This window comes from Amphibalanus amphitrite, unplaced genomic scaffold (genome assembly GCF_019059575.1).
Source record: "Amphibalanus amphitrite isolate SeventyFive unplaced genomic scaffold, NRLGWU_Aamphi_draft 000650F_arrow, whole genome shotgun sequence".
NCBI classification, from domain to species: Eukaryota; Metazoa; Arthropoda; class Thecostraca; order Balanomorpha; family Balanidae; genus Amphibalanus; species Amphibalanus amphitrite.
The window spans coordinates 259384-271800 of NW_024882144.1; the positions used below are offsets into that span (position 1 = coordinate 259384).

Consider the following 12417-nt stretch of genomic DNA (forward strand, 5'->3'; position numbering starts at 1 on the left):
AAACTCTGAACCGAGGGAAGAATTGAGCTTTGGGGAGATTTGAACCCGGAATCAAAAGGATGAATCTTCCTAAGCTGCGATACAACTCGTTGTGCGCAGAGCCCAAATAGTGTCGTTGACTTCTGGAGCGAAGGAACACCGGGTAGTTCATGGTCGATGTATTATTTGTTGACACTACTCAAAGACTGTATAGTGTAAGTGTTGATCAAAACAGCACGAAACTTGCCGTCAGATGATAGTGTCGCGCTTCCCAAGTACGCAGGTATAAACGTTTTATTCAATGTAATACGCGACCTGCGCAGTACCAAAACGCACGGGTATTCGTCAAATAGGAGCACCACGATTAGCACATTGTTGTATCACTCAATATCTTCATTTGCATCTCGGCATTCTCCACTTTCACTCCCCTAAGACCCCTAATCTACGCCGTCGATCCACACCAAACCGCGTGATAAACCTCCACATCACACCACTCACCACATTGCATTGATATTCCTGTCGTATTTCCCTCTGTGCTCGCGCTGTCTATGTCTGCCAGCGCTGACTGCTGACATTTCCGCCTCCCTGACTGTTACGACCACACAGCAGCATTTGCCAAAGGGGAACATTGGGCTGACCTGGGATTTGACCCCCGGTGGAGCCGCCGGCCTCACAGTTTGGACTTTTTGTTGGTGGCGCGGATCATCTGCTCCATCATGTCCCACTGTTCGGGCGTCACGCGCACCAGCTGGTTGAACTCTCCGCCGCGGAACGGCAGGCCGCCGCCGTCAATGGCCACGCTCTGAAAACGCAGGGGGAGGGGTGGAGTTGTCAGTGCGGGGCAGGGGCAGATTTCACATTGCTGTCGTCTGGGGGGGGGGGGGGCTCGGGTTATGCGAGGTGTTTTTTTTTTTGCCAAGTATGGTGCCGATGCTGAGCCCGATTCTGATCTGGGCATTGGAAAGGCCAGAACACTGGCCGAGGGGGTCTGGGTAACGGGTTGAGCGGGGTCATAGCGCCGCAGGTGAATACAAGGGTCAAGTGATCCCGAAACAAAGTCCGTGTCATACTCTATCAGAACATCGTCAGACGCGAAAAAGTCATCACAGAAACACACAGGGTTTTTAAGTGTTCACAGAACTGCCATGTAATTGACATAGAGCGAAGGACGGCTAATACAGCACGTAACTGCGCGGTTGATAAGCACAAATGACCCGACTGGCACGACTGCCGACAAGCGTGGTTGCCTGTCTCGACTTGCTCCTCCCTTCTCACCTTCCCTCCTTCCTTCACAACCCCTCTCCTCTCTTCTAACCTCCACTCCACCCTTCTTACCTCCCCTCCACCCTTCTCACCTCCCTTCCTCCCTTCTTACCTCTCCGCTGATCCAGTTGGAGTAGTCGCTGACCAGAAAGGTGGCCAGGTTGGTGAGCTCCTCGGGCTCGCCGAAACGGCCCGCCGGGATCGCTTTCATACCGACCTTACGGAACCTGGGGCACGAAGCGAGACGGTCAGAGGGGGTATGGGGAGCAGGGACAGTAGCACCCTGCCGGGATGGCATTCATACCGACCTGCGGAACTCGCCGCATAACGGGACAGTAAGTGTGGGGTGTAAAGAGAGGGACAGTAACACAGACAGGCTCTCCAGCCCGCCGGGAGCCGCCTTCATACCGACTTTACGGAGCCTGCAGTACGGAGAGCGACGGTCGAGGGGGGAGGGCGTCAAGGAGCAGGGACAGTAGCACAGTCCGCCAGGATGGCCTTCACACCCACATTACGGAGCCTGTAGTACGAAGAGCGACGGTATGAGAGGCATCGTTTTTTTTTTGGGGGAGGGTCAGGCTCTTCCGGTCTAACTAGAGTAGACCATTTCAGATCCGAAAGGATGATAGGAATTAGGGGCAGACATTGGTCTAGGCGGGCGTCCTGGTGAGCCGTCGGGACTGAGCCCACCCAGTGGACAGGCCACCCAGCACCCTAATGGTCACCGCGCCCGGCTACGGGCCTGCTCCTGGGGTGAAGCTATCCGTATGGGATAAAGTTGCCCGTCCAGCCCGGAGCAGGGGGTGGAGGCGTGGAGGAGGATTTGAGTATCCTGAGGATAGAAACGACGGAACGGAGGAGGTATCGAGAGCAGCCGCAATGACTAGACCGGCTGGATGGGGAGGAGGGGTTAAAAGAGATGGGGGGGGGGGGGGGGACTCAGGCAGGATGTGGTGAAACTTGAACGTGGGCGTGGTGGTAAGCCCATAGTCTGCAAAACACAGTGCAAAAACGACAATGGAAATCGAAATTTGGGAACGGGTGCATGGCTATCGGTAAATCGGTACATCGTGAACATTGAACAAGACCGGTAAAACCAAGACGCACTGCAAAATCCTGCATCCACATGCAAAACCACAGATAGTTGGCATCTCGCCAACGACCACCGTTTGACATAACCCATCTACACCGTGAATGTGCACGTCGTTTTTCCAAACACTACGTGTGAACTCTCGGTGCCCCGTGTGTACGAGTATCCGACCCAGCCCGCCTCACTCACTGTCCGCTCGGGTCCAGTCGGGAGAAGGCGCCCTCGGTCTCGATCGGGCCCGGCGCGATACAGTTGATCCGGATACCGTATCGTCCCCACTCAGCTGCCAAAGTCCTGTCAGGGGGAGGGTTCAGTTATACACAGCGATATATTGTGAAAGGGTGATGGCCTCTCAGACCCACTTTACTACAGGATAGTGACGGTTCAGTGACGAACATTATGGAAAAGTGCCTCACATCTATTAAATATAGGCGACTTTTGCTGTGTAGCAATTTGGACACATGAAACGTAACAACTGTGTTGACACTTGACAGCGGGAAATATGTAATAGACAAAGACAAAAAGCCTCCTCCTGTAATATCATGTGTTCCATAAAATGTGAAGCCACAACAATGAATTGTTTCACTCATATGGACAATTTTCAAGAGAAGAACGTAGAGCTTGACGTGAATTCCACAAGATCACGCAGAAAGCAGTCAATGCTCATCGTCTACCCATACCCCTCCCGCAGTCCCTCACCGCCCCACCCAGTACCCACTGTGTGAGCGCCTCGACGCCGGCCTTTGCCGAGCAGCTGGGCGCCACGAAGCCGGATCCCGTGCGGGTGTAGGTGGTGGTGATGTTCAGCATGACGCCGCCGCGTCCTGCGGCGATCCAGCGCTTCCCAACGTCCATCGTCAGGAAGGCGGTGCCGTTCAGCACGATGTCGACGATGGTCCGCCAGGCGTTGGCCGACAGGCTGCCGGCGGTGGAGGGTTAGAGGTCAGGTCGTCCGCAGAAAGGCTGTCAGGGGTGGAGGTTGATATTGGAGGTCAGACTGGCAGACGAGGAAGCAAAAACAACAAACTAATAACCAAGTGAATGTCACAGGCGCAAACACGCTATGAAAACAAAACTGAGTGCCTGCTTGGCGATAAAGCGTTTTCCATTTATCAACAAAGTGTCAGTCCCGAAACAAAATAACACATAACCATCGAATTTCGGGCACATAAACCACGTTGTTTTCTACTTTGAGGTTACCCAAAACACAGAGAAGTAATCCCTCTCAGCTGCTTTAGCAAGGACGAGCCCACTCCAAAGCTTCTGTCTGACCCGCAAGGCTTTGCCATGCCAAGCTGAAGTGCCCCTCCCCGTCCCTCACCGTTCTGTTGGCGATATGAAGTTTCCGGCGGCGTTGTTGATGAGAATGTCGGGCAGCCCCAGCTGATCGGCGCAGGCGTCGACGGCGGCTGTGACGGCGGCCGGGTCCCTCACGTCGGCCGACACGGGGAGCACTCGGTTACCGGTGAGCGCGCTCACCTCCGCCGCCGTGTCGTCCAGAACCTTCTGACGACTGAGCGGGGAGGGGGGGGGGGTCAGACGACGGAGGGGAGGGCAGAGGAGGGGAGGGGCACTATCTGACGGCTGGGCGGAGAGGGGACGGTCAGAGGAGAGAGCAGAGGAGAAGAGGAGCACTATCTGGCACCTGGAGGGGAGGGTCAGAGGCGGGTAGCGGGGTACTATCTGAATCTGATGATGGCAATCAGGGAGAAAGGGGAGTGCCAGTCAATGTTTTTTTTTTTTTTTGGGGGGGGGGGGGGGGGTTAGGCCCTTTCGGTCCAATTAGACCATTTCAGAGCCGGAAGGATGATAGGAATTAGGGGGAGACATTGGTCTGGGCAGGCACCCTAGTGAGTCACCGGGGCTGAGCCCATCCCGAAGGACAGGCCAACCAGCCCCAAAGTACTCACTGCACCCGGCTACGGGGTGCGCTCCCTCGGGAGCAGCGGTGCCGCTCCAAGGGAGCAGCCCGCATGAGATAAAGTTGCCTGTCCAGCCCGGAGGGGGGTTGCGGCGTGGAGGAGAAGGATTTCCGTATCCTGAGGATAGAAGCATGGAACGGTGCAACAGTCAATGGGAAAGGTACTCTCGACTGACGGGAAGGAGAAGAGAGGTACGAGGTGGGTGTCAAGATGCTGATGCTATTACTCAGAATTCAGACTCTCACGCACCGACTCATGACTCGTTACCCGACTCCTCAGACCCGTTACTCACCGACTCATGATGCACACGCTTGCGCCCAGCTGGCTCAGCATCGTGGTCATACTCTTCCCGAGGCCGGTACCGCCGCCGGACACAAACGCCACCTGTCGGGGCACGAACGAGTCACTCCAGAGGTCAGGGAGCACGAGAGGTCACGACAAAGGACCCGGCGAATGAGAGGTCACGCCATAAGTTACGGCCACCGAGACAGGCGCTGCACCTGCCCCGAAGTCGCCAACCATTGCCAGTGATACACGAGATTCAGTAGCCGCCGCCGCCAATCGTGCCCTCTAGCCGACACCATGGGTAGGTAGGGGGCGCTGGGGGTTACAATGGGGGCCTGAGTGACAATGTGCTAGTGGGATATGGAGCACAGTGGTTGGCGCCGGTGGGATCATACATGTGACGTGACGTCTACGAGTGACTGAATTGAGCGGAGACACTCAAATGCCTACCTGAAAGCAGTGCACATGTATCGTAATTTCTTGTGGTTGGCGACTTGGGCAGTCAATCCATTGCCCTAACGGTATGCACCCAGTGGGCAGGTCACAGACAGTATCAAACCCAAGAGAAGCTACACGAGGAGACAAGTAGCAGCCAGGCTTGTGCTGGCTGGGTTGTCATTGTGCACTCCTAGTTCTGGCTGCACCCCACAGCAGCCAGCCAGCCACCCTACAGCAGTCAGGCTTATATACATTCAGTGCAGTTTCCACCACAGACCATACTGTAAGCTTGTATTGCCTGTGTCAGTGTCATTTGCGATGCGTTCCTCAGCCACCTTCCCATGTGAGAATCACTAACCTTGCCCTTGAAGGTGTCTGGTGGCAGCATGGGAGTCTTCAGTGCTGGGAAGTGCTGGGCCTGGGGCATGGCAGACCCGTCCTGGTCTGAGCTCAGTTGGGCAGAGCTTGACAGGGCCTGGAGTGGAGACACACAAAATTAAATCTACAAAGGACAGCACAGACAGACACAACAGAAGTGCATCTAAGCAGGCAGCTTACCAGTTTGAGCAGCCTGTCCTATTTCCACTTTCCAGCACTAGTACCCATTGAGTCCAATCTATTTAAATGGAAATGCATGAAGCAGACCTGATTAGGCACTGACTTCTGATGTTCAATGCCAAATAAACATGTAATTGTGCAGTTATTAATGCATTACCTCATTAAGCATTGTTCAGCACCCACCTAGCATCAAAACCCTTTTCTAAGCACTAGTAATTGATGCCTTTTTATCAAGGCAGCAACTACAAGTGCCTAAAAAGCTTGACATTGAATAAGTAAAAACTAACTAAGAAACTAAAACTGATTTGCCAAGGAAAATATAGGTGTTAGTGTGGTTGAAATGTCATATATTCAGCTTAATGAAGCTCACTCACCATTTTCTGTGAGCTACCCAGCAGTGATGTTCTTAGAAGTTGACTAGCCCTGTGCCTCACAGAAATCATAGCTGTAATTAAAGAAATGACAATTACGAGTAAGAAGGCAGCCAACCAACAGGGTGACACTATTTTGCAAGTTATCTTACCAATAAGCAATAGCAATATGTTATTAAAGATAAAATATATTTACTGTTACAGACCAATAAAGCAAGTCAAAGTCAAAGTAGGTACCTAGGTGGTATACCTATTGCCTACTTAGGAATGCAAACATAAACTTTTGTAATACCTATGTCTCAAGCCAGCAGCACGTTCTTTACCCACCGGTAATTGAGATAGAAATAGGTATCTCCACAGAGCTTGATAAGACCAGACAGATAAATGAGGGGTGGGGATTCAGACAGACCAATCTATAAGACACGTTTATAATTTTTGGGGCGAAAGCATATTTAAAAGAACTTGTTACTGTAATATCTAAAACAAAGCTTAAGTATTGAGGAAAACAATAAAGTATAATACAAAAAAAGTTCACTAAATATACGCTGAAAATATCAATACTGAAACCTGAAAGTACTAGTGAAGTACAATTTGAGACAAGACAAAAGGTATAGGCATGATAAATTAAATTGATAAGGTATCAGTATGGTATGATAAAAAACAGCTCAATTATGCCTCAACCTTCACCTTAAATTGGCTTCTATTATTTGCTATTTTTTGTGATTTGTTGAGCTATTTCAACAACTATGACGATGATTTCTCTGACTCTGACGATGATTTCAACAACAACTCCAATAGACGGCGCAACTATGATTTGCGCCGTCTATTGGAGCTACTTTTCTTATTTTAGTTTTTGATTGATTTCCAAGCAAAACAATTGCTGGCTCTCGCTATCGTCTGGAGGTTTCGAAAGATGCTCTCCAGAGATGGCGCTAGTAAATTTGGCTGACATGACGTCATGCTTAAAAGTGATGGGTTTTGTGAGAGCAAATGTAATAATAGTTGAAAATTTTGTACTTTTGCTTAATTGAGAAAAAATAAATATACAATTGTTTAAAACAGCGTTTTCCTCATTCATCCTTCATTAGGAATATAGACAGTTTAATTTTTTTTCTTGACCGCAATTCGCACACGCACTAAATTAAAAGCTGGAGTTTTGTGCGTTCGTAAATCGTGATTTGAGAAAATAAATTGACAAAAATCTTTTGCACTTTTGCTTTACAATCATTTTTCAATGCAGATAAATGCATCAATTTTTCGAAAATAGGCATATCTTTGAAATATTATGATTTTCCACAAGCAAATTTTTCCAAAAACTTGAGCTACTTACAACTGACGAACGCATCCAATAATCTGGATGTCTTAGGATGAGTTCGTCATTTTTTCCCAAGGAAATACGATACAGTTTAAGCTACTTTACCGATTTATTAGGGTACTTTTGCCAATGAATTAATAAATAAATGACAACAATCAATCTCATTATCAACCATACTCGGAAGAATTTTCTTCGCATAAGCGCGAACACATCCGCGTTTTCATGAAAAGTAACGCCTGCAGATGTCAGGACTGCTGCTTTATGTTTCGCAAGGTGGCGCAGCGAGCAGGGTACCGACTACCGAGGCAGGATGCTGAGGTCTCCAGACTCTCCACCACGATTTAGCTTGGAAATGGCCAATGGGGAAGGTCTCACCCCAAAAAACGGACGCCCTTTTACACAGCTGCATAACGAGAATGAATTATTGGCATAGCTGACCATACGTCCCCTCCCCCTCGGCCCTCTCCGCCCCAGCTCAATTGGAAATATCGCCTATTTTCCTTAGTCAGTTATATTCTGACTAATTTCTCACTCTTCCCAGTAAACCTTAACATGCATGATGCAGATGTCCACTGCGTAAGTCGTGTGCTTGCGTAAGTGTGCCAACTATATAGTGTTGCCTACACTCTACAGTGCCTACTGCATCCACCGTTGTCGTTATAATTGGTGATTCTCAGGTCAAAAGTTACACAGTGGTCTCAGAGAACAATCGTTTCAACAAATTAACGATTCAAACCGTTGCATTCTACTTATATTCCGGTCAGTTCTGCTACTAAACGATTCCGGCAAAACACTCTTTAGGTTATGTATTAGCGAACCACCACACAAAATTCGCCCAATCAATGGTCAGTTATTACCACGGGTGGAGAATTGTGCTGGACTGGGGGTGCTCGACCTCTCCCAATTCCACGCCGGCTTGGCTTTGGAGCCGCGGCCGGGCGGCGCGGGTCAAGGTCACCGCTAGGCGGCGGTGGATTTGCTGCGCCCGAGCACCCCCAGCTGGTCACAATTCTCCACCTATGGTTATTACTGCTGGGCTGAACCGTCATACGCTATATAGCCTATTGCAGTCAATATTTTCAGAACGATACCGACTGACGAAACACAACGTATTCGCGGATTCGTACATACGTTGGCACCCAGGTGGCCTGTCAGCATCCGTACAAATTGAGATGGTACACCGTAAAGCATGCCTTTCCACACAGGCACAAGCACAGGGACACAAATTCTCAAAATCCAAACTTATTCCAATACTGGTCAAATACTAATAGGCATAAAGTTTTGAGGTTTTCTCATGTTCATTCTTCTTTCAACACACGCGGCAGACTGCAGCAGAACATCTCACAGAGCTGCGCTGGATGCAGTCATGAGCTGGGACACGGTTTGTGACCAATGACCGATCGGGGGTGCCAGCCTCCTCCCGGCACGCGATGCACTGGCCGCCGCGCAGTCGATGTCGGGGCACCGCCGGCATTCGCCGACAGGGTTCCATCCGATTCGGTGTATTGGTGGCAGCCCGAACAGTGACCCACGCGAAGCTGGTGAACGTCGATGGCCGATGAGCGATGCCCTTCCGCGACCGGCGGTGGCAGTCGGTCCCACATCAAGAACAGATACCAGTCATGCAGTCAGTCGGCGACGGCGCGGTCGCGAGCCGATCTGATGGTCGCGCGGTGGGCGTTGCCGACGTCCACCGGGACCGTCGACTGGGGGAGCGCGGCCGCCTCTGGTCGGCGCGCTCGTTGCGCTGTGGGACGGCATCCACTGCAAGTCGTTCACTGTGAAGCGGTCGTTTGACCGGACCTGGCAGGCGGGGAAAGGGGGCCTCAGATGAAGTAAAACCATCCCTCAGGCCAGCTTGAGCTGGCTCTCCACCTCACCATGTTAGATAAGCGGACACCCTCGTGATCATCGCAGCGATGATTGCCAATTGGTGTGTCATTATGGGAGAGGATGCCAGCCTCCTTTGCAAGATAGTCTGCCTTTAATACAGTGCAGCCCGACCCATTGCCTGTGGCAGCAGACTGGGCTTGATAATGCAGTGCAGGACACACCATACGTAAGCGGCCATCTGTACCCCCTGTGCAGTAGGGCTGACTCAAGAGCCCAGAGTTGCCCTCCCCCCACCATTCTGTGCACGTGATAACTGGATGGGACATGCCATGGTCAGCATCTGTTCAAAAGCTGCCCTAAGCATGTAAAGCTCTACTGGCATGCTCAAGCATGGTCACAGTCAGTTCTCACTTCTCAGTTGAACCTCCAATGGAAACCCATCACAAAGTAGAGATCAGGGCGCCTCTCACACTGCAGCACACAACGGCTGAGGCACCATCTCATCACTTGCAGGTGGTTCTTGCCAGGAGCAATGCCAGCCACGCACATCAGGTGATAACAGCAGTGTACAACTGCAATCTACAAGCATCCATGTTCTTTCTGGTTTTCTCCTGTTGAGATCCACTGCCATGCATGAACTTGATGGGCTTTTGTTGCGCTCCTCCCATGTGCAGACAGGTTTCTGCTGAAACAAAGCAAAGCAAATGTGATTAATAATGGCCCTGTTTCACCATCCAGACACTGTGTGCACTGGTAGCTACGGCATACCATAGCATCACTCAAATGACGTTGCATGTGATCTCTTAGTTTATGATGAATCGCGTTTGGAACAGAGTGAGAGGTTCTGAAAAACCGTACCAAAAACAGAGGTTTGAGTTCAAATACTGCTAGCATGCTGCTGGTGCTGGTACCGCAGCGTGCTAGCGTTCTGGGATGCTGTCATAGCTTAGCGTCACAGTGAAGTTTGTTGACACTGCCATGGAAACCCAATGCTCTGACACACGCAGCGCACTGCAGTGCTCTGCCGTGAAACACCACCCATGAACGTTGGTTGCATGACCAGGATCGGAGCAGTGTGGCAGACAGTGATTTTAATTTCAATTGCACTTCCTAGAGATTAACAAGTTGTTGGTGAAATTGCTATTCATTATTCCTATTACCATTGTCTAAATTTCACATTTCAAGACAGCATCAGCATTGACATGTTATATAAATAAGGTTTAGACTTCAGGTGGCCCCGGGTTCAGCTATTAAGTAGAACAAGGGCAAAAAAATTGTCCAAAAAAATATTTTACAAAATACCTGCCTTCATCAACACCTCATCTACTAATCACATATCTCAATACAATCAAACACAGATGGGTTAAACAACAAGGCCCTAAAAGCAAAAACCGTTTGAATAACAATGTAATATTTTGCAACCGCTGCACCATTACTGTCACGCACGCTATCCCTAGATTGGTTGCTGGTAAGTAGTGGTTGTCGTCATCAACTCGTCATACAGCAGCTGATTGGGATGGGCGGGGCCTATTTTTATCCAGACGATAGAGAGAGCCCAATTGCTTCTCGCATATTTACGTCTGGACAACGAGTTGCGTTGGAGAGGCCGGAAATAGTGGCGATTTCAGGACCGCAAGAATGGACCGTCATTGGAATGATTCTTTTTTAAACCGTGCACTGTTTTCGGCCGGAATTTAATAGTTACTACAAAATATTTTGTAATTACGTTTCCACCAAGAATGAATGCCATCAGGGCTAAATTTTTAATACTATTGCATTTTGTCAAGAAGCATATAGTGCTGTTATATTGCACTTTTAGCGCGTTTGTTACAAAACATGAAGCGAATAAGCGTCCAGGGTATATAGAACAACTAAGCGTCAGTGTAATTCATCAACAGTGCCAGAAGTTAACTTGAGGGAAAGCTATGCTAATTGCTCTTGTCCATCCACTAAAATTTATTAAATATTTTGCTTTGTGTATTCCAAAAGGAGAGGGAACTATTTTGATTTCATTTGTGCGTTCATGTCAGAATTGAAGGTGGATCATTAAATTTTCAACGCAGTTTACAAACAAGCATTTGGTCTTTCTCGTTTATAAGCAGTGGCTAAGATAAGGTTGATCAATCCTGAAGTTCGGTCATCGTACCTCAACTTGGCAGCAAGATCCCCCAAGGACAGAGGATGTATTGTATTCATGTCCTGTAAATCAAAACAAACAAGCATTTGGTCTTTCTCGTATATAAGCAGTGGCTAAGAAAAGGGTGATCAATCCTGAAGTTCAGTCATCATATCTCAACTTGGCAGCAAGATCCCCCAAGGACAGAGGATGTATTATAAACCTGTCCTGTTAATCAAAACATTTTTGTGCCTTCAAAGGCTTAAGTTATCTATGGTGTGTTCGGAGTTAGGCTATATGGCCGTTTTTGTTGTATGTTTATGTGGAGATTGAATATAACTGTGATCCTGTGCTTGTTTGTATACTTACGGTCAAACAGGGAACAGCACATTCACATAAGTCATAACATACTCACCTAGCACCTAACTCATAGCTGTACCCTGCAGGATCTGTACTTGTTCATGTCTCGAGCATTAACAAAGCACTAAAGTAGCTTAGTAATCATTTCCTACATTTTCTGAGCATCTAACATGACATACAGCAGTGCAGAGCAGCTTCAGAGAAGAAACACTTTAAATGCACAGACTCACACCAGCCACCCGATGAGCCAGTTCCTCAATTGACTGTTTCCCTGGACACAGCTTGGCAATGTGAGCTAACTTTTGGCAAGTTGAAGGTTAGCAGGTAAGATTGAGTTAGGGTGAGTACCTACCTGTAACTGGGTGCCACTGCCATGCAGGTCTTGGGTAGGCTGCAAATATGTGTGATGATTGACATTGAGGTTAGGTCAGCTGTCAGGTTAGTCAGGTTCAGGTATGCTCATTGCTCAGGTCACATTTTTATGGACATTTGGCAAATTAAAAAACTAACAATCTGATCTATTCTAAGCTAACCCGACTAAACATACACAACTACTGACTATAGGAACTGAGCACCTAGGTACCTACTTGTGCCTACATCTCATACCATGTCAAAGTAGAGTTCCTTGGTGGAAGATTACCCTCAGTACTTTTTATCCCAGCCCTGTGAAGAAAACTAATACTTCTAAGCTCTGAGTACCTGCTGGCCATCCACAGGAAGACATGCTGAGACTGAGAGCTTTGCCATTGTATATTGGACCAATAATGACTATCACAAATGACTATGAACACATATGATCACATCGTTGCATGGATTGTCGCATTGACAATTTTACTACAATCCTTTTTTCAAGAAATACAGTGATGATGATTAACATCAAAATCAAC

At 48.8% G+C, this 12417-nt stretch overlaps 1 protein-coding gene across 8 annotated transcripts; it reads right to left on the bottom strand.

Moving 5' to 3' along the window:
- Positions 1 to 258: 258 nt before the first annotated feature.
- On the bottom strand, positions 259 to 12185 carry LOC122363985 (2,4-dienoyl-CoA reductase [(3E)-enoyl-CoA-producing], mitochondrial-like). Of its 8 annotated transcripts, XM_043333901.1 has the most exons (10): positions 6721 to 6795; positions 6594 to 6642; positions 5910 to 5980; positions 5336 to 5452; positions 4547 to 4638; positions 3654 to 3845; positions 3051 to 3251; positions 2522 to 2626; positions 1355 to 1469; positions 259 to 781 (listed from the first exon to the last, which is right to left on the bottom strand). In XM_043333901.1, exons 3-10 carry the CDS (start codon positions 5976 to 5978, stop codon positions 650 to 652), a joined length of 1023 nt encoding a protein of 340 aa, XP_043189836.1. In that variant the 5' UTR covers positions 5979 to 5980; positions 6594 to 6642; positions 6721 to 6795; the 3' UTR covers positions 259 to 649. The 8 variants fall into 8 exon arrangements, with proteins under 8 accessions (XP_043189836.1, XP_043189838.1, XP_043189840.1 ...); XM_043333903.1 differs by lacking the exons at positions 6594 to 6642; positions 6721 to 6795 and adding an exon at positions 12137 to 12185; XM_043333905.1 differs by having other exon boundaries at positions 6234 to 6798.
- Positions 12186 to 12417: the final 232 nt, after the last annotated feature.